This window comes from Manis pentadactyla, chromosome 9, assembly GCF_030020395.1.
Source record: "Manis pentadactyla isolate mManPen7 chromosome 9, mManPen7.hap1, whole genome shotgun sequence".
NCBI lineage: Eukaryota > Metazoa > Chordata > Mammalia > Pholidota > Manidae > Manis > Manis pentadactyla.
In genome coordinates, this window is record NC_080027.1 from 121,826,719 (window position 1) to 121,849,102 (window position 22,384).

At 43.8% G+C, this 22,384-nt stretch overlaps 2 protein-coding genes across 13 annotated transcripts in view; one reads left to right on the forward strand and one right to left on the reverse strand.

The window, feature by feature from the left end:
- SRGAP2 (SLIT-ROBO Rho GTPase activating protein 2) overlaps window positions 1–10,898 on the reverse strand; it is a 225,295-nt gene extending 214,397 nt beyond the window's left edge. For 8 of the 11 annotated variants that reach the window (XM_036909772.2, XM_036909769.2, XM_036909771.2 and 5 more), the window contains exons 1-2: window positions 10,746–10,898; window positions 8,549–9,160 (exon numbers count right to left, since the gene is read on the reverse strand). In XM_036909772.2, coding sequence (XP_036765667.1) covers window positions 8,549–8,615 — 67 coding nt within the window. In that variant the 5' untranslated portion in view covers window positions 8,616–9,160; window positions 10,746–10,898. The remainder of the gene's footprint in view (window positions 1–8,548; window positions 9,161–10,745) is intronic. The other 3 variants (XM_036909774.2, XM_036909777.2, XM_036909776.2) reach the window with 1 other exon arrangement.
- A 246-nt stretch (window positions 10,899–11,144) lies between these two features.
- FAM72A (family with sequence similarity 72 member A) lies at window positions 11,145–22,163 on the forward strand. Of its 2 annotated transcripts, XM_036909779.2 has the most exons (4): window positions 11,145–12,472; window positions 14,734–14,811; window positions 17,624–17,748; window positions 21,038–22,163. In XM_036909779.2, exons 1-4 carry the CDS (start codon window positions 12,321–12,323, stop codon window positions 21,130–21,132), a joined length of 450 nt encoding a protein of 149 aa, XP_036765674.2. In that variant the 5' UTR covers window positions 11,145–12,320; the 3' UTR covers window positions 21,133–22,163. The 2 variants fall into 2 exon arrangements, with proteins under 2 accessions (XP_036765674.2, XP_036765675.1); XM_036909780.2 differs by lacking the exon at window positions 17,624–17,748.
- Window positions 22,164–22,384: the final 221 nt, after the last annotated feature.

Sequence of the window (22,384 nt, forward strand, 5' to 3'; positions counted from 1 at the left end):
TACCAAATGACTTGAAAAAACCAGAGGGGAGAGTTTTCCCGTTTGTCCTTTCGGATCTTTCCTCCTCATTGACCACAGATCATGCAGCTGCTTCCAACAGGGCAACAGCTCTCTCCAAACCCATACTTCGAAAAAATATCAAATACCTCCTTTTGCAATTCAATTCTGCTTTAATTCTTGGTCAAAAGAGACCTCAACTTTTTTAACTTCAGCCTTTGAAATAATCGGTTTAAAATTGTGAATAAATCCTTAACAAACGTAGAATGTGTTTTGCTTACTTCTGTCAAACTCTTTGGAATTTCAGCATCAATATTGTTCTTGGTTTCCAAGGAAAGAAGAGTGATTGAAGAAATTTTGATCAACTCAATTATAGCGCTAGGGCAGTGATTCTTAAAAGGGTAGTTGGGGGAGCAAATAAGGAAGAACAGCCTCCCACCGGGGAGCCTCCACAAGCTATACAGTTTGCACTTGTGCTTGAGTAATGACAATATTCACAATGTTTGACCTACTTTGAATTTCAAATAACATTAACATAGGGAGAAGGCTTTTTATTGGAGTAGGGGGAGAAACATAGAGGCATGACATCATAGCGCTGTCACACCAACCTCAACTCAGAAAATGTTCAATTTGATTTACAAGCATTTTATGCTTCCTCTGTGCCAGGAGCTGGACACATAGAAATGAAAAAAGACAGTTCTGTCCCCAAGGTGCTCAGTGAGTTGTAAACAAAGAGATGTAAATGAAGAGATTAAAATGTAATATGACGAGTGCAATAATACAGGAAAGCATAGAAGCCTGCTGAGGGGTGCTAGGGTGCCTTAATTAACCCCGTGCAGAGAAGAGGAATAAGCAGGGAAGACTTCCCAGAGGTGGTGGCATCTGGGCTGGGTTTTAAAGAATGACTACATTTTCTAGGTTCAAAGAAAAGGACCCGTTCCAAAGAGAGGACACAGCATGGATAAAGCAGGAAGCATGAAATAACATAATATGGTAAAGAAACTTGGGGCAGGTTCAGCTTTGGGGTGGTATAAAGTGTAGGCAGGGTAAATGGGAAATGATGGGTGTAAACAGTCTTTTATGTGATGATCTTAGCAGAATAAGATTGTTGTTCTTTTTTAAAAAACACACACATTAGGGGTATTGTGCAAGAAGTACCGTCAAGATCAAATAAAGAAAATATTTCTGAAAAATTATTTGCAGTAGTCTAGGCCATTCGTTTATGCATTCATTATTATAGTCAATGAATGTTTACTAAGAGCCACTATTTAGGCTACATACTGTTCTAGACATGTTTCCTATCTGAAGGGACCACCATTATAAGAACTACTTATTTTGCATTTAATATTTACCATCCACGGAGCTAGTGCTTTACACACATCCACAATAAACCAGCAAGGTAGACCTTGTTATCACAGCGTCACCAAAGAGGAAATTTGCAAGAGGAGTTGAGCGATCTGAGCCAGGTGGTGATGTCAACAGGAATCCCATTGAGGGCTGGTTCCAAAGCCTGTGGTCTTTGCACCGCACTACACAACCTCAGAACACTCCTACCATAGTCAAGTAGAACAGAGAAGACTGAAAGACAAATGCTTAAAACATAAAGTAGTGCAAGGTCAATGCCATAGTGCTGCGAGGGTGCACTAGGGAGAAGGGTCGTTTCTGGTCAGGGGGACCAAGGAAGGTCTCCCAGCAAAGTCAGGCTTTTCCAGCAGGGCTGAGACTTCAGCAGGCGAGGGTGTGGAGCTGGACAGGGAGAGAGGGGTACGGTTCCACAAGCAGTGCTCGGAACTCACTCTGCAGATAGCAGAGGCTCTGACAACTCCTGTTCCGTCACTCAACAGCTGCAGCCCCTAGCAGAGTCACTGAAATCTCCTACACCTCACTTTCTTCATCAGCAAAATGGGACAACAGCAATATATGCCTCCTAGAGTTGGTGTGAGGACTAGGAAATAATCTACATGTTTAGCATAATGTCTAGTACATGGTAGGCCGCCAATAACAAAATGTCAGCTAGCGGTATAGATGTTTAAAGAATAGCAATAGTCCAGATAGGACTCCAGTCCTCTTAGAGTAAAATGAGAAATACGGCTGAAACGTAAAACTTAGACCAAGACTGCAGACCAAGTTAATGTTCACCTGGGAAATTGGCCTCTATTCAGCAGGCAATAGGCAATCAATCATAAGGGAAAATAAGCCACATTAATAACATTCTGAGCAATCTCCTATGGGAGGCCCCCGCCCCGCCCCTTGGCACCTGGCTCACTTGTGACCCCTTCAGAGGAGGCATGAGGCCCCAGAGACTGGGTCAAGCAAGGTCTTTGGGAAAACAGGTACTGTCACTCATCAACTCCTAATCATCCGAGATTTTTTTTTCTTTTTCCCCCTATCCTGCACCCAACCTCATAGTAATGTCTGAGGCACAATTATTAACCCAACCTCCCTGGGAAACGGTTTCTATTCACTAAGATTATTTCCAGGAACCAATCTGGGTAAATTGGATCATTACATATTTATTTATTTTTAAGCTTGGTAATACCTGGCTTTTACTTACTCATTTCTCAGCTAATGTCCTTTCGGTAATGTGGTTATTATGTTACTCATTATATCACATATTAAAATGCAGAAATTTTGGCAGAGATGGTTATGTTCATTTATCTTGATGTTTTCATGGGTGTAAAACTTGTTAAAAAGTTACCAAATGTACATTTTAAAACATGTTTATTATACATCAATAAAGCCTCAATAAAGCTGTTAAAAACACGAGGAAGTTTTAGTAATTCATGTAGTTATTAAAACATATAAAATTGTTATTAATATACAATGCCCATATTATGAACACAGGTTCACATTCAAAATACGAAAATAGTATGTATACTTAAAATCTTAATTCTAAAATTATCAGGGCAGGAAATTACATAGAAATATATCTAGTCTTATAAAACTTCGGTGTAGAGGACATTTCTTTAAAACTATGGGGACAACTATATTCATGGCAGCATTATCTGCAATAGCTAAAAGGTCGAAGCAACCCAGGTGTCCACAGATGGATGAATGGATAAACAAAATGTGGTTCATAGATACAATGGCCGTAAAAAGGAAGGAAATTCAGACAAATGCTCCAACATAAACTTTGAATATACTATGCTACGTGAAATAAGCCAGTCACGAAAGGACAAATACTGAATGATTCCACTTACATGAGCCTCCTGGGGTTGTCAAATAGAGACCCAGGGGTAGAGGCTGTATTGTTTTGGGTACAGAGTCTCAACTTTGCCAGGTGTAAAGTCCTGAGATGGTTGGACGTAACAGTCACACAACAGTGTGAATCTACTAAATAACACTGAACTGTACACTTAAGAATGGTTAAGATGGTAAATTTTATGTGCGTTTTACCATAATTAAGGAGAGATAAGAGTTCCTACACGTGACTGTAAAACCAGTAGTGGTGTAATTTTGTAATTTTTGAAAACGTTTCCAAGTACTCTCACTATTTATATTTAAATCCAACAACTTTTGAAGTAAATTTCCCAGATTCCCCAAAAGGCCAGTTCTGCAGCTGACACCAGGGAAAAACGGTTCGCTTGAATTTTGTTACCTATAGAAATGTGAGTATTATATTGACTTTTCTCCCCTCCCTGCAAAACGGCACGTATTTTCCTAACAAAAGTCCTGAGATCCCGGGTGTCAGCTAAGCACTATTCCCACGAAGAAAACCTCGGAAGGAGAACTCTACAGGGTCCACTGGCAGCCCACGTTTCTCTGGAATGAACCGCGGGAGTTTCTGAGTGAGGGGCGGGGCACCTACTGATTTTAAAAGGGGGTGGACGCTACATATCAGGGCCAGGTCAGACTCTGTAAACTTCACAGCAAAGAAAAGACTGGGGCTTGTCTAGCTTTCAGCCTGTGTGGTGTGTCATGATTCCCAAGGTGAATTTCCCAAGAGAATGCCCGACATTGAAAAGAACTCCTCACCAACTTGGCTTCTAACTGTTTGGCACAGTGCACAGCACCCCCAGCTCCTGGCCCTCCACCTTCCTCCAGGATCTTTCAACTCTGAGACACAGAGGACTCCATTTTTTCCAAGAGCTTCATTTTCTTCCGAGAGTTCGCCTTACTTCAGCGTCCTGTTTTAGCTGAGCAAGGGAGAGAAGCCTTCAATCATCTCGCAGGAAGATGATAGCATCTGCTTGGGGATTCCAATGAGATGTTTTACTGCAGCTTTTCACAAACTGATTATATTTAAAGCTCCCTTGGGGAGTGGGGGCTGGGAGGAAAGAAGCTTCGGAGAAGACCTTTGCTGGCATGAGTGAAGAACCGCTCAGACCTCCCGGGGGAAACAAGAGTGTTTAAATACCAGCAATCTCCATTCCCAAGTGTACGCATACACACAGTGTGTCGAGTTTGAAATTTCATCTCCTGCTCCGAAAGGGTCCTGAAAGGGTTAAACTGTTCCAGGCAAAGGCCCAAGGCTTTTCTATCAAAATGCTCCAGATGGAAATTACAAAATTTCACTTCTCAGCTCTGGTGCACACACACTGTTCTTCTAAGACATTAAAAAAAAAAAAAGAAAAAGAAAAAGACAAGACCCCTAATGTTCTGAAGAAAGAGAATTTGACTGCTCAGCACACAGTACCACACTGTTTCAGACGATTCCTCCTGGAAGGTTGGCATTAGCTGTCAATCTCAAGCTTTCTGGGGGACTGTAAAAACTCCAGGTATGGAGAAGGTAAAGGCAAGGGGGTCTCAAATAAAGAAAGGACAGTGTAACTGGGCAAGGATACCAGGATGCCAGCTCACCCAAATACCACGCTGACTATCACCTCTGGAAACCACGCCCTGTACCTTACCACCTTTCGCTACTCCAATCCCAAAAGAAGCTAACAGACTAGAGGCCAAAAGCCCTCAGGTTATACTCATGAATCTGACCACGGTTGTCAAGAATTTCCAGAAATTAATGTAGATGAAAGCGCTTTGTAAATTGGAAGATGCCATGGAAAAGCACTAAGAATATTATTGCTTTTGAATCAGACATTGAGAGGCATGAACTTTCAGAGGCATCTGAACACCCACAAACCAGAAACAATGATGGTTTTTAAGAAGGTGGCTACAAGGCAGGCTAAGCAGGCACGCCCCTCAGAAAACCCCACTGAAGCAGAGTTGGGGCGGCAGCCTCGGAGGTCCTTCTGGGCCCATGCAATCAGGTGGTTTAAATGGAGGCAAAACCCAGAGGATAGACGGTGCCACAAAGTCCCCTTAGAGCCCACCTGATTCAAACCACTCTGACTGAAAAGCAGGACCCAGGACTCTGGACAGAGACCCACAGCAGCAGCGGCCAGTGATGACACAGTTAAGCTGTTCATTATACAGAAAGGGAAACTGAGGTCTAGAGGGTTTGTGACTGATCCACCATACTTTTTGCTACTACTGCAGGAACTAACACTATCACTGAAGTTCCATTCTAGATTTGTTTCCTATCATTTGACAGCTGGCACTTGGGGAATGAACAGGCAATGCGACCTTACTGGTCAGCCCAACTGGGCAAGAAGGCAGGCCCACTAACAGACTGGACTACCAGACACCGTGCTGAATGACTGTCACACCGTACCCCCGCTGAATCCTCACAGCTACCTTAGGAAATGCGTATTCTTTTGCCTATTTTCCAGATTAGGACACTGGGGCTCAGACAACCTGCCCAAGGTGCAAGACAAGTGAGTGGCAGAACTGAGATTTTACCCTGAATCCCTCTGACTCAAACACTTATGCTCATAACCACCAGACCGAAATAGCAATTTTCCTTTTTATCTTGGCATCTGTAAGAGAATTAAGACTGGCAGCACTATGAATCTCATATAACATATAAAAAGCCGAAACTCCTAACAATTCTGACTGAGGGCCTCCAGCAAGTGGGGGAGCAGAGCCAACCCAGAACCCGGCAAGTCCTTTGTCTCCAAGTTCTTTGCACTTCCACAGAGAACACAGGTGTAGAATGTACAGGAGGGGACTTCTGTCTTGTTCCCTGCTACACTCTCGGCCCCCAGACCACATAGTAGGCACTCAATAAATAGTTGACAAATACAGGTGTGGAGGCAAGCTGCTCTGGCTTGCTTGTGTGACCTTCGGAGGGCTTGTCCTCTCTAAGCCTCAGTTCTTCATGCCATGAATGGAGGATGAAATAATACATGGAGGATTACGCAGGCCAATTCATATAAAGCAATTCAGGACAGGATAGAACACAATGAGCACCCAAAATGGGATCTGTTATTATCATTACCACTACTTCTATTCATTGACAGATTCTGGATTCTTAAGGATTTTTTTTTCCCTCTACTTTGGACAGATGATATTTCATAGTAAATATGAATAGAATAGAATAGAATAGAATAGAGAATTGGGAGTCAGTAACTGGCTTCTAGTTTCAGATCTACCACCACCTAGCTGTGTGACCTTGGGCAAGCCTCTTAATTTCTCTGTACTCTCTTCAGCTCTAAAATGAAGGGTTTAACCATTCAGACCAGTTTCATAAGCATTCAACGTGCACCTTCCCTGAGTAAGACATCATGCTAGGGCACGTACAAAATTCTATGATCCTGAATGGTGTCAATGGAAAAATGTGAGAGCAAAGCCAAATAGCTCCTTGCTTGTGGCAAGGTTGAAGAGAAACCCCAAAGAGCCAATGGCATTACATCATCTCAATGAGCAATGTTTGTAAATACATGAAGTGTTTCATTTTGAGACACACTCGTGAGAAATTCCTCACCAATGAGGAATTGGCAGATACGGTTCTATTAACACCTATCAGCCTCAACCTTCCAAAAAATAAACATGTAAAATCACTTTGCACCTTAGTCAAATGGTGTGCTTCTGGAGAGAAATCTGGGAAAGTCAAAGTTATTAACGCTCCCTATGGCAACAGTTAAGAATAGGATGTGTTAAAATAAGAAAAAAGAATTACATATCTGGTTTAAGCTGCAGGGGGGATTCCAGGAGCAGAATGCAGTGCAACTGGACAGGACACAGAGGTCAGCGGCCTATTGTTTACAAAAATAGGCCCAGATTTTGAACAGTGACAAGAGGCCAAGATCTCAGTTTTAACTCACAACCACACCTCTCCCAATCCCAGTTCAACTGAAGCTATCAATCAGTCAACTCCCCCACCTCCATAATAAGCCCACCAGTATTTGTAGCCAAGTGGATAGAAGGTCCCTCAGGGCACCTAAAGCATGGACCAAGCTGGTGACATTAAAAAGATCCTACAGGCACAGTGGGACTTCAAACTACCTGCCAACCTTCCCAGAGAGAAGGCAGAGGCCCCTTCCAAACTCTACCCCTATCCTTACCCCTACCTCAGACAATCATGAGAAGGGAGATAGGGCCCTTCCCAAGTCCTCTATGATAGGAAAGGTCTCCTTGCCTTGATGCAGGGAAAGAAGGAGGGGCCCCTCCCTCTGTAGTCTGAAACAAAGGAAAACCCAGAGCTCCAACCATGTGGTGTAACGTCCAAGACCACCCACCTCTCCCACTCCCCAGCTGAGGTCTCAATGGGCTAGAGCCACAGGACTCTTCCAGTGACTGGCCAGGAAGAGACAGTGCCTTGTACAAACATACGCTAGGGCTCTTTAATAGGCAGGAACCCCTCCTATGGGAATTACTGGTTAAAATAAAAGGTTATCCGGGAAGGGGCTTTGATTCATGTGCCAAGTCAGGCAGTTGACTACATGTGCAGACAGGTCACTTGGTTTCTCCAGGCCCACGTTTTGCTTTTCCCTTCATATTTCTGCAGAGGGAATTGGGCCTTTAGAAGCACGTATTCTGGAGCAGAAAGCAATCACAGAGAAGGGTTAAACAATTATGTCTTCCCATTCTCCAGAATCAGCACCCAGCAACCCTAACACTCCAACTCCATTCAGGTTTAGGTGAGGGCGGAGACTGGGTGTGAGTGGCCTTATTCTTTCTGTTCTCAAATCTCTGACTGAATGCAGAGCAGCCAGAGACCAGGTGAGTAAAAGGTGCACCCAAGGTGGCTACAGACTTTCTGCGTCCGATACCGTAGCAAATGTCATGTTTTGATATAGTGCAGGGATAAAACCCCGCCTGTCAGGACTCTCTGAATTGAGAAGGGACATACACTCTCTACCTGGATTCCTCTCCACCCTCTGGAAATGAATTCTCAAACACCTGTCAGATTTCACTTGTCCTTCAAGGAAACCTGACCCAGACACCCAGAGGCTATTACTGCCTTTCTCACTCCAAGACCCTTCGGCACCTCCTGCCACCCTATCCAGCCTGGGGATGAAAGGGCTGCCAAAAAGAACGGTCAGCCCTACAGAAACAAACCCAAAGCCCACTCTGATGATTCCTTTCCAGAGCCTGTGGCCCCTGTCACAGCCCATCCCTGGGAGGCTCAGCTCCACCTATGAAGCCACCTCTGGGCTCAGCCTGCCCTCACCTGCTCCACCCAAAGAAATGACCATCCTTCCAATCAGAGTGGAAATATATGCCTCGATGGTCCACTGGGCATATGCAGTATGCTATTTTTAAAAGGCCTTACCTTTGACCTGAGTATCGTACTCTGCTATGATCTCCTTATCCTTTTTGAATTTGGCTGGAGACGTCATGTTTTCCTTCTTTCTTCCCAATTCAAATTGTGAATTGATAGATCCACAGGAAAAATCCAACACCGAAATCAATATCTCCAAGAGCGCTTCTCCCCAGGGCAGAAGGGGCCCCCCGCGGTGGTCTCCAGCGCTCCGGGGAGCGCGGGCTGCGGGCTGGGCAGACGGCTACGGCGGGCACATGCAGACGGTAGGCGCTGGGGCCGGGCGCGGCGGCTGGTGCCTTTGCTAGAGCCGGAGCCGCAGCCTCAGCATTAGCATTAGCCGGGAGAACTGCAGCGCCCGGAGGCTGGCCTGGGGTCTGACATCAACGACACAGGCGGGGAGTGGAAGTCCTTCCGCACAACATGGTGTGGGGGGTGCGGGGGTGTGGACGCGCCCAGCTGTGTCCCCGGGAGGGAATGGGTGCGTATCGGGGTGCCGGGGGAGGGCTGGGCGTGCTTCGCGGTTTTCTGTTGCACAGGCTCGAAGATGCTGCAAATCAAATTCCAAACGGGAGCCGCAGCAGCGCGGACTGGATCGGAAGTCGTTTGCTCCGGTTCACTTGCCTGTAAATGCAGGGAAAAAGGGAGGGGGCGATGAGCCCCGGCGCAGATCCTAATCACGGCAGGGGTGGGGTAGGGGACGTCGTTCACAGCCCGGCCTGGGCCCGTTCATCTCAGCCAAACGCCGGCGGGCCCGACGCGAGGCGAGGTGGGGTGGAAGGAAGCTCCCTCCGGATTTTGTTTTAAGGCTGAAAGAAAACACTTCGGAGCAGCCGCCCGCGCGAGCTTCGGGTGGGGACTGCGGCGGGAACGCAGGGCTCCGGGCGGGGACTGCGGCACCTCGGCGGCCTCCCGAGCCCCGCTGGCGCTGGGCAGCGGCCAGCTGGAGGGAGACCTCCCGGCCCAGCCTCGGACGCGGCCCCTGACCCCCGGCTGGGGCAACTCCCTGGACATCAAAGGGGATCAAAGCCGGGGAGGGACACGCCACCCGGGCACAACTTTTCTTCCCCTCCCTCCCCTCCTCCCAGTTGTTTTGTTTTTGGTTACTAGCTTCTCTTGGCAGCAAAATGTTGCGGGGGGTGGGGTGGGGGGAGATCTGCAGGAAAAAGCCCGCTCGGCACGGGACACATCCAGGAAAACAATGTGGTCGGCAGAAGCAGGAAACGGGTTAGAAGCAAGGGTCGGAGTCGGGAAAACCAGGCGGCTGGGGAGGGGAGGGCGGAAGGCAGTCGTCGCTTCCAAGCCAGGGACGAGAATGACTGTAAATGCCACCCCCAATATTTTTTGTCACCCAAACCCCGAGATCCAAGATACCGCACCCAATCCCAGGCTGGGGGTGGGAAGGTCGGTGAGGGTCGCAGTTCCGACTCCTTGCACGGGGAGGTGCCGGAGAAGATAACGCCCCGGCCAAGGCCCAGGCGGCGGGAAGGAAGCGAGCGCAGAGCTGGACGTCTCGCTCCCCGGCCTGCCGCAGCGACGACCCTCCCTCCTTGGCCGCCCCCTTTCCCTCTCGTGGCCGGGAGGAGGAAGCTCCCGCTGGTGTCTCCTGCTTCCCGCTCCCGGTGGAAGGGCCGCACTGAGGAAGGAAGAGGGAGCCGAGGCGGCGCAGTGGTTCAGGCGGGCAGGAAGCGGGGAGGGGGCTGCACGGGAGCCGGGAATAACCGGCCCTTCTGCACACGCTTGCAGGGCGGGCAGGGGGCTGGGACAGGGGAAGAGCCCCGGAAGCAGGGCGGAATACCCACCCTCCTGGGTCCTGGGCTGGAAACCCGCTGTCTGCCAGGGCTCGGAGACAGGGGAAGAGGGCAGCCGATTGTTACGGGTGATGCCAACGGCGGCTGCCCAAAGGTGACCAGGGCTGCCCGAGTGCAGAGGGCTTGGAGAGGGGGCTGGGTGCGGGCTGCGCGGAGGCACGTGAGCCAGGGCAGAGTCCCAGTCAGTGCAGTGAAAGGCGGAGAGAGGCAATCCTGAGAAGTATTATGGGCTGTACTGGGAGCTTTGGAGAGGGTCTTGGGGGAGGGAGTCTGAGGGATTCCGGGCGGCAGGGCTAAGGCGATGCCGCCAGCAGCATCCGCTCCCTCTCCTTCCCGCCCCTGCCCGGGTTTGTTCAGTCAGGCGGCCTGGAAAAAGGGGAGGGGAAAGGAGCCTTTACCTGGCTTTGTCGCGACGGGTCCCAGGTCCCCGGCTCCGCTTCCTACTCAGAGTTCTTCCTTCCCCGCCACCCGCTTCCACGCAGACCGGTCCCCCAGTACCCTAAGGAACCTCCGCCAACTCCGCAGGACCCCGCCGGGAAGCAGAGCCCACCCCCTTGCCAATCACCTCCCGTTTGCTAACGACCGATGGGGTCTGTAACCAATAGGAATAGCCGATCCGAGAGGCCAGGAATGAGAAGGCGCGGCTGCCGAAACTTGGAGGTGTGACTAGCACTACGGAGGCGTGGTCACAGAATGAGCTCCTCCCGCAGTTGCCGAACCCTGAAGTAGAACTGATGGGCGGGATTAAGATGGAACCAACAACCAAACACAAACTCTTGAGAGAAGGCGGGACCAATTGGACTGGGGCAGAGAGAGGCGTTGCGGAGAATTCTAGCCAATAGAGAGTAGCTATCGGTGGGGACTGTAGAACGTCTTCCAATAAGAAAGGCGAAGGGCGTGCCTTGCCTGTTTCACTAGGGCGGGAGTAGGGAGAGCCCAAACTTCCGGAGCCAGCCAATGAGATCGGAGGTGGAGTCAGGATCTGCCAACCAGAAAGCCGTACCGATCTCGGCACCGTTACTGGGGCGGGGCGTAAGGTTTCCACACCACTAGAATCTCTTCAGGGGACGGCTCCCGAGCCTTCCAATGCGGGGTGTGGGCGAGCTCTACTTCTTCCAATGGGTGCGCGGCGCTGGCAATTCAAACTGACAGCCAGTTGGAAAGGCTGAGTGAGCGGAAGAGCGAGCAAAAGCCGGCGTGCTCGGTGACGGAGACCTCAACGCCGATTGAGCCCAAACAACGACCTGTGCCCCGCCCACCACCACGACCGAGCGCTCTGAACCTCTCCGGGAGACAGCTGAGGGGACGGCGGGGGGCAAACGGCGCGAGAGCCAGCGCGCTGAGGGCCGGGGGCTGCCGGGAGAGAAGTGAAGCGGGGGACTCGCGAGCAAGCCGACCCGAGGAGGGTCCCGGGAGGACTAAGGAGAACCAGGGTTTGTCCCGGTGGGAAAAGCCGAGGGGATTTCCGAATCCTGGGGACAGGAGGAAGATTTCCAAAGAGGAGGCGTAGGGAGGGAGGGAGGCTGAGCCAGCGATCCCCGGGGAGGAATCGGAGCGCTCCGAGGGAGGGGCTTAGGAGAGGGGAGTTCGAGATCAGGGCGCTGTACTGGAGAAAGCTCAGGGAATCGCTACAGCGGCAGGAGCCAACGAGCGGAGGAGCCTTTTAAACGCGACAAGGAAACCCGCGGAGACGGTCCCAAGGCCCCTTGCAGCCTGCCTCCCCACTTCATGCTCCACTCCCTTCCCCGAAAGTTAGAAAGAAAGCCGAATTTGCTGCTTCTCCCCTGTTCCTACTCAATACATACTACTTTCAGCTTCCGGCGGGAAAATAGAAAAAACTAATTCCTTCCCAGTCTTAAGGCTGAGAAAAGCTCGAGGCCTCGCAAGTTGATTAGACTGGGGGCATCAAACTAGGGAAGCTATTGCTCTAGTTTTCTTTTCAAAGTCCCACATTGCAACCTTCCTGGGACGCCATGTCTACCAGCAACTGTAGTTTCAAGGACCGGTGCGTGTCCATCCTGTGTTGCAAATTCTGTAAACAAGTGCTCAGCTCAAGGGGAATGAAGGCTGTTTTGCTGGCTGATACTGAAATAGACCTTTTCTCTACAGACATCCCTCCTACCAAGTAAGTCAAGCTAGTAGCGGGCAACGGTAGCCTTTAACTGAGTGGGAAAAGTGTATGGCTTGGACCTCTGGGAGTCGACAGAGGCTATCATTTTAGTGTTCCAGCCACTCCCAACAGTCTGATGATCCCCTTGGAGTATAATAACTAAGGGGGCAGACCATCTGGACAAATCTGTGGTTTAGCCAGAGTGGCCGGTCCTGAGGTAATGTTTCTAGTTCAATTATAGTCATGTGACCACATCTCTTAAGTTGGGTCCCTGGCGCTGTGCCCTGTCCAACCATCCCAGCTCACTGGATCAAGTCCATGACCTAGACTCTAGGTAAATTCAAGCAAGGGTTCCTGTACTGTTGGAGAGAAGAGGTCATTTAAGTTTTTCATTTTTATCCAAAAAGTTTTACACCGGAAAATATAAATTTCTACCATTATTTGTAAGTGGCATGCTGAATCAAATCCATTGTCCGTCTAATTCAGTGTTCTTTTCTCAAAAATCTCTCTTTCTGAATGAGAAAGACTTAAACAGTTTTTTTATGGGATAAAATAGACACCTCTAAAATAATCCTTGCCTCCCATAAAGCCTGTTTTGGATATTATGCATCATTTGCATAATTAAACGCTTTTAAATTCTGTTTTCAGTCACTATGCACTTCCAGACATAGAGTCCTGAAAAAATTTGCTTCCTATTTGGAAAAATAACCATTTTATTGTACTCAAGTGTACTTTTTCTAGCTCTAAAAGGTACTTTCTCTTTCTATAGTCAACATATATGTGCCTTTGCATGATTTTTAAGATTTGGGCTCTTTATTGAAACTATCATTACAGCGAAAGAGTAATTGTCCAAACTATGACTAGACAGCTACCTGTCTCTGGACAGTGCCAGAGGACACAGGCTAATAATCATAATACTTTAAAATGAACTTCGTGATAATGATATAAACTTAAAATTTTTTTTTAATGTACATAAAGCTGTGAATTCTTTCTCCCTCTAAATCTTTTCTGAATTGGTTTAATTGCAGTCATGCTTAATGGCAAAGCCAAAGGCTCTCTTTTAATGCAAAGATAAATGGGTTAATCGTTTAAATACCTATGTGTGTGTTGCAAAAAGAAAAAGCATTAGACAATAAATCTAGAACATACTTTTACAAAGGTTCTATGATTTGTTGTCTAAGTGCTTTTTTCTTTTTAGTAGCACATACGTGTACACAAATTTAAAATATTAACCCATTCATCTTTGCAATAGCTCTGGTAAGTAATAATACAGTCATAAGGAGGGCTCAGATATCTGAATTATTAGATTTAGACCAGAGTCTAGAACAGTATCAGGTCTTTCCTATTGTCTATTCTTTGGAGGGATTATAATGGTGGTAGATTAATGTGTTAAGATATGTGTGAATTAATGAACAAATAAGATTTTTTTAAATGGAAGGTTTGTCATATTTATAGTAAGCTCACAAATATTAACTGACTCACGTACAAGGTAGTCTATAGTTCTCCTTCAGAGTCTCTCAGCTCTTTGGGTCTAAATCACAATCAAAAGTACACTGACGGCAAGAATATGGAAAAACTGGAAGCCTTGGGCACTATTGGTGGGAATGTAAAATGGTGCTGCTGCCAGAGAAAATTAATTGAAAATAGAATTGAAAAGTAGAATCTCAAAAAATTGAAAACAGAATTACCATATGATCCAGCAATCTCACTTCTGGGGATATAGCCAAAAGGATTAAATGCAGGATCCAGAAGATTTATTTGCACACACCCGTGTTCTTAGCAGTATTTTTCACAATAACCAAAAGGTGGTAGCCACCCAAATGTTCATCAACAGATGAATGAATAAACAAACCGTGATAGATGCATATAATGAAATACTATTCAGCATTAAAAAGGAAGCCTATACTGTCACATGCTACAAAATAGATAAGCCTTGAGGACATTCTGCTAAGTGAAATAAGCCAGTCACAGAAAGACAAATGCTGTATGACTCCACTGCTCTGAGGTCTCTAAAGTGGTCAAAATCATAGAAGCAGACAATAGAATGGTGGTTTCCAGGGACCAGGGGAGGGGAGAATGGGGAATTGTTGTTTAACAGATACAAAGTTTCAGTTTGGGGAAAGGAACATGGTCAGGAGATTCATTGCACAAGAACATGAATACACTTAACACTTCTGAACACTTCTGCACCCTTAAAGATAGTTAAGTTAGTCAGTTTTATGCTCTGAGTTTTTTACAACGATTTTTTTTAAATCTCTACCCTTTTCCCTCCCCAGTGCAGTGGACTTCATTGGAAGAAGCTATTTCACTGAAATCTGCAAATGCAAACTGAAGGACATTGCATGTTTGAAATGGTATTTTGTGACAATAGAAATTCTAGATAGCCTTGGGTTTAGGAGATGGGTGGTGGTACCAAGCACAGAGAAATGCTCAGTGGGCTGCATTGAGGATTGGTTATAACCCATACAGTGAGCCTTGGAAAACCAATTGTTACTTAGAGGTGTTTTTTTTTATAGGGGCTTGTGACACCTTCCATTTTTTATACAATTGTACAATTTTTCAAAGTTCACTGACAGATAGCTACTTTAATGTTTAGGAAAGGTAATGAAGTTGGGAGTGTGGGATACTTGTATTTACAGTTATAAAAATCAGGTTTGAACCCTGGCCCTACCCTTACTCTCTCTGTGATCTTGAGTAAACTTAAGCTGCTAAACCTCTGAACATCTGTTTCCTTATCTAATTTCTTAAGAAGATAGAAATTAAAAATATCTTTGTGTTTTATCTAATAGAGCTGTTTTGAAAATTAAATTAATTATGAATGTTAAAAGGCTTGGTAAACTATAAATTACAACACAGATGGGAGGAGCCATTACTGTTATCTTTTGAGAAGTAGACAGACTCAAGTGTTATTAGCCCCATTTTAGAGAATGAAAAGTTGAGATAGTTTCATTTAAATGGGGCTTGGGTTATAAATTATAATCTTGATCATTTAAATTAACAAACTCTTCTTATGTGCTAATGACTATTTCATTTCATTCATTCATTCAAACTATAGACTGAGGTTCTACCATGGGCTAATCTTTGTTACGGGCTGGAAACACAGCATTAAACAAGACAAAGTCACTGGCCTTTGGACAGCATATTCTAGTGGGAAGATAGCCAATCAATCAATAAGATATTTAAATTAATAAGATATTGAATAGGGTGGGAAGTGCTCCAAAGGAAATAATAATAATAATGAATAATAGAGGTTGGGAGAATGGGTTAAGAGCTATTTTAGATAGCAAATCTAAATCAGGGAAGGCATCTCATGAGAAGGTAACATTGGAGTTGAATCCTAAAACATGAATAGGAGCCAGAGGGAAAATATTTTAGGTGGACGGAACATCCAGTGCCGAGAAACCAAGACAAGAAGAAGCTTAACATGTTCATGGAATAAAAAGATGATGGCCAGTGCGGCTGAGACATTATGAATATCCAGGGAGAGTCGGATGAGTGGATTAGAGGTGTAGCCAGATCCCAGACATTCCAGAGCAGCAGTGACCAATAGAAATACATAAGCTGCATATGTAATTTAAAATTTTCTAGTAACCACATTTTTAAAAGTAAGAAGAAATGGTGAAATTAATTTTAATCATATATTTTCTCTAACCCAGTATATCCAAAATATTATCATTTCAACATGCAACCAACATAAACAATTACATTCTATTTTTTGTTCTTAGGCTAGCCAACTTTCAAGTGCTCAATAGCCTCCTTTTGGATACCACAGATCTAGTCCTTGATATAAAGGGGTTTTTTTTGTTTTCATTTTGGCCAATGGGAAGCCACTGAAGGGGTTTTAACAAGGGAGCAAAATGATCTGATGTGTCCCATCTAGAGTGTTAATTCTCCGAGAAGAAGGACTTTGTCCACTGCTGTATTCCCAGCACCTATAATAATACCTGACACAGAGAAGATGCTCCATAAACATTAGCTGAATGGTGAATAAGTGAATGAATATGGGTGGTAATGAAAGCCACAGAATTTACTCTTGCAATAGTCTTAGGAATAACTGCCAGTTATTCTAATCCAAGAACAATTTTTGTTTCCATTTGTCTGCCTTTCAAGCAGATTACGGTTAGAAGACATTTTAGGTAGGCTGGTACCTTTTAGAGTATTTCTTACAGGGCCTCACAAAAAGTGACTGACTCCCACATCTCACAGGGTAGGAACACACTATAATAAGAATTTTTACAACTCAGTATAAGCAGTTCATGTTATCATGTTTTTTAAGTACTAGCTAAAACATTCCCCATATATTCACTCTATTTAATAGTGGCCAGATAGGGGAAAAAAATTTGTGAGTGAGGTACTTATAATCTGGTGGATAATCCTGAGGGCAGTAAAACTTTTGAAACTTTCTCTAGAGGCTGTGGATTTGCCTTATTTCTGAATTCCTTCAAAAACACTGACACTAAAATTAGAGCAGCCAGCTTGTGTTTGGATTACAGGGACTCATGCTGTCTTCCTACTCCCCCATCTGCTGAAACAGTTTTTAGGTGCTGGGCATAGACCTAGATCATACAAGAACCCAACTTGCCACAGTCCTGAGGATAGCAAAAACCTTTCACCCACAGATCTGAGTTTATTTAATAAATTCGTACAGCACATCAATTTTGGGTGCTTTACAGAACAAATCACAACCTTACGGCATCCAGAAGCTAGCTTCTGAAGGGAGAATGCATAATGTTAGCAAAGAAATGGAGAATGCGTCGGTATTATTTTACTTAACTTGAAGACTAATTTCCCATATGACAGTAGAACATTAACCATTATGAGAGTAGCACCCATCCCAAAAATCCCAGCAAGGGAGGAAGTGAGGTCTTTACATGGTCTGTTTATATGAGCACATAAAAATGCTTATATGGTGCGTGGGGGTCATGGGGAGGGGCTGCGCAACACAGAGAAGACAAGTAGTGATTTTACAGCATTTTACTACACAGATGGACAGTGACTGTGAAGGGGTATGTGGGGGGGATTTGGTGAAGGGGGGAACCTAGTAAGCATAATGTTCTCTCTGTAATTGTAGATTAATGATACCAAAATAAAAATAATAAAGGCAAAAAAAATGCTTATATGGACAAGTATTACATGATATCTAATAATATTTACTTTCTTTTTTAGTGGGAACACTGTAGGTTATCATGTCATTGTCCCATGTTGTTCCTGCCTTCTTTCCTGCAACAATGGACATTTCTGGATGTTTCACAGCCAGTCAGTTTTTGGTATTAACAGACTAGATTCTACAGGTAAGCCACAATTCTCTCAGAAATTCCTCTAACATTTGGTCTATCAGTACCTGAATGAAACTCCCCAATAGATCATTTCAGGACTCCTGAGACCTTCTTACCTAGGTAGGATCCACTAGAGTAAAACTTCAGTCCTTTTATCCTAAACATTCACTTATGGAAACTCTTAGCCAAAATTCATTGCCATTTCTGTTTTCATCATTGGATTTAAGAGGCTCAAACTTGGCTGGACTTCTTGGCCTTTTACAATTAATATTTTGATTGCTCTAAATTGCTGCCTTGATGCATATGACTCCAGAGAATTCTGGAAGATTTTAGATTTGATAGTCAAGTATGTGTATGTAAGAAAGGGAGGGGAGGGGAGAGGCTAGAGCAGTGGGGAATTGACAGGGAGGATGACTAGGTAACCTCTGTATCTGGTGTTATTACGTCCAGATAAAAGAAGACATTTTGATATCTATGTTAATAAATTATGGAATTTTAGTCAAGGAAATGTTTAATACTAATATGTTGCAGTAATTATTTAGTAGGAAAATATACAACCAAATCTTAAAGGATATTTTATGTAACATATTTTATATTGTCTGAAACCATTCAGTTTTGTTACAGGACTCATGTTCTCAAGTCTAATATCTATTTACACAACAGACCAAGTTAATTTTTATTCGGACCTTTTTAGTGGGAATTATAGTTTATAGACCTTTAGTTTACAGAACAATATTAAAGAACTTGACAATCCAAGTTGACACTAACACACTCAGTTTTTACATGTATGTTCTGGTCTTCTTCAGAACTTCAAATATCTTCCTTTTTCCAGAGTATGATTTGCCCTCACAGACTAGCTCATGAATTGTAAGCTAGGCTGTCAGGATCTTTAAACCCTCCAATTGTGCTTGGATTTTAAAGACTCTGATTTTTTGGGTCACCTGGTGTTCAATTGTGGCTCTCAAACCATCACTTGGGGATCTTAATTTAAGACTCTAGTATGTTAAGAAAGCCATTTTTGAGGGCTTATCTGAACTCCCCTAAGTGAGATGTTGGCTCCTAATTTAGGCCTCCAATTCTATATTCATGTTACTCATGGAACACATTAAAGGAACTTTCTGCTTTGATAGAGTTTTTCCTGCTCATAAAATTCAAAACACAGGGTGGAGATTTTTCAATTTTGGTTTACTTTTTAATATTGGTCAATTTTTCAAAGATAAAAGCTCAGCATTCTTGCATTCGCATTGAATCTAATCCGTGAGAAACAGATGTATCTCAGGATTTCCTTCCTCCCTTCTTGACAGAGAAAGGAAGGTGCTGCTTCTGTCAGATCCAGTCTCTTCGTTTATTTTTTTTCCTTTGAACCAATTGTGGTGAACTACTCATGTCTCTTAGTATTGACTCCAAGAATATCAGACTTCTCCGTTGTATTGTGCTTTAAAGCAAGATTTTTTAGATGCTTCATATAAAACAGGGTTTCCCATGGTGTTAGAACTGTCCCTGGATCACCAGAATCAGCAGCATCAAAGGAACACATACACAGGCTTTTAAAATTTCTAGAATGTTTAGACTGAAAGGGCCCCAAGAAGTCTATGTTCTAGGCTAGCCTTGACATGTAGACCTGATTTCCTGAAACTGTCCCGAGGAGGTTTGGGAAACCTCAGTCCAGATCCCCTGGGACTGGTGACTGCCCTCAGAGGCCCCTTGACTTCAGTGACCCCTTAACCTTTGTGGGCTCTAACTATCCCTTAGATGTTGGCCTAGTAATTCCTTACTATCCTGTCAGCTCTTGGACGCCATGTTACTGGAAGCAGGACACCATTCATTCTTGGGGGTAAAAATATTTTTTATTATAGACAATTCAAACACAGAAAATTATAGAAAATAATATGATTGATGTCTCTATCCCTCCGGCAGCAAACAAACACAAACTTCTTGCCTGATTAGATTCCAGTACTCAACCAAGAGAAACAACTGATTATTTCCACTGTCTCAACAATGCAACAGTCCTTGTCTCCTTGGACACCTGTGCAAAATGGCCACTTAGAGGAAGGGATGAACTATGGGCTGTATTTTCTATATGTGTGTGTATATATGTATTTGTATGTGTATATCCATGTGTGTGTATATTTTTTTAATTCACAAATGGAATACTCTATAGAAATGAAAAGAAATCAGATAAACCTACACATAAGGACATCGGTAAATCTCAAAAATGTAATGTTGAGTGATAAAAGCAAATTTAAAAAGATATGTAATACCATGCTGTAAAAAATTTAAATACACAAAACAATGATATGTATTATCTATGGCTGCATACATTTCTAGTAAAAGTAGTAAAAATATCCATGGTGTACTGGTCATTGTGGAAACTAGACTGAAATCAAATCTCCAAACCCTGGCTCATCCCACCGTGTGGCCACCATCTCTGTGTGTGTGCAGCAGGCATCCAGAGCTTCTGGGTCCTTCTTGAGCCCACACTGACAACTGGATAGCCTTTGCTTTTCTGGGTGGACTTCACTGGCTCTCTTATAGATCAGTTGATAATGGTACATTTTTTCTAATTAAGTACTTTCAAGTTATAGTACGTGCCCAAAATAAACCATCTCTTTATCTTCTGTCATGTAGATGGTCTTGCGCTATACACCTGAGCTGCAGTCTTCAATGTGAAGTCTGGGCATCCTTTCACAATGAGACTTCAGATCGTTGTCTTGTTTATTGTATTGGCAGCTACAGCTGAGCGTGAAGTTTACAGCTCTGCCTTGATATCCTCTAGCCTAAAACCCACCTGTAATGAGGATTGTAGTTCAAATTATAACTGGCTCCCAAACCTTGCTTTTCCTTAATCAGAAAAAAGCCACCAGCTACTTCCGTGCTTGTTTGGGAGATAAAGGGTCTTATTCAGGCCTTTTCCCGGTACCTTGCAAAGAGATACTTAATCTAGAAGCATCTTGTGTGATCCCCATTCTTAAAAATCATCAAAATAGACTGGAAAATGTTCAGGGTCTAGTGATCATGGTGTAATTCCGGTGGAGGCAGGGTTTGAGAAGGTGGGCTCCTGAAATCCTATTGAGTTCTAAGAGTCTAGAATTCAAGCTCTTGCTTACAAGGGTTTAAGGAAAGTTTATGTTCTGGATAAATAATATTAGGAAATTTTATCTGCGGTACACTCTTTAATATATTTTCTCTTTACTGCTAACACTGTGGTTTAATGTAAGTATGCTAACATAAAAGGTTTCATATATAATGTTCCAATTTGTAACAGTGGTCAGCCCCAGCTAATTTTATGACCTTTTATTTTCAGGTGTAAACTTCCTACTCTGGGGCAATTTGCCAGAGATAGAAGAGAATCCAGATGAAGACTTGTCATTCATCCCAACGGAGGAGTGCATTAGATGAGTGGAATTACAACACATATCATATTCAGACTTTTTCCTATGTAAAATATATACTAATGGATCAACTTTAAAATTATTAATGAGGACTTGCCAGTGATTTCTGTTTTTGAAAAAAAATGAGACATTTGTTGATTTATTTATTTGCCATCTCATATTAATCACCAGAGTTTAATTTGAGCCAATGTCATTCTTTTCTTTTTCGCTTCGACCTCTCCTCCTGCCTCCACCCCTCTACCCAATATAGGTGTATTCTTAAATTCAGATAGAAGATTCTTTCATGTGTAACTCAGCCTCCTCCCAACCAGGGAGAGCTTTTCTTATAACTAGAAGCCAAATACCATTATTTTTACATTCCTGAATAAGGGACATTAGTACCTACACACACATCAACCATACGTATAACCATGCATACATGACAAATTCAACAGGGAATTAGAGCTTGACCAGGAATTTTTAAAAACAGGCTGTTCGGTTTCCATGGGTGCTGGTTATCCAGTGTTATATTGGTGAAAACTACTTGAATATGGAGCAAGACTTTGTGAATCAGCAAATAGAATAAATTAAATGTGTGGAGAAACTGTCTTAATTCCTCAGCATGATGTCACATAAATGAAATTGTCAGAAAATTATCAATCTGTACTGTTTACCAATATTATATATTGACATTCCTCTGAAGTCATATGGACATTGTATTAGAAAAGCCAGATGAATTAAACCTGTGTCTAAGCTATCCCATTCTTTAGGGATTTCCATGTAAATAGCAGATTTTAGATGTGAGTAGTCTCAGATGAACCCTTAAATAGAAAAAAAAGTGGTTTGCTTAAGCCACTGTACAGTATAAAGAGAGTTGTTTGTTTGTTTACGCTGCATTCAGAGCCACATAGGAATAGGAAATTCAGATGGTGCTGAATTCTGGTTGTATGTACAGCTAAAATCAATGTGTTTCCTTAGCTAATATCTCAGCTTAGAGGCATTTTGTCAATAGTGATACCACAACAGACTACGTTGTGGTTTTGTAAATAAAATTTTGTTTGAAAAATGACCGGTCTTCCTTTAATTTTTTATTCTTATCTAAAAATATACTGAAAACTATCTTAGTACCCACTCTTATACAAATTAAAAAGTGTAGAATATGAGGTCTAATGTTTATTGGGTGGTCCCATGTTTCCAGACACTGTTCTAAATGCTTTACACACTTAATTAACTTATTCCACACACAAACCCAGGAAGTGGCACTACTATTATTCTTTTTT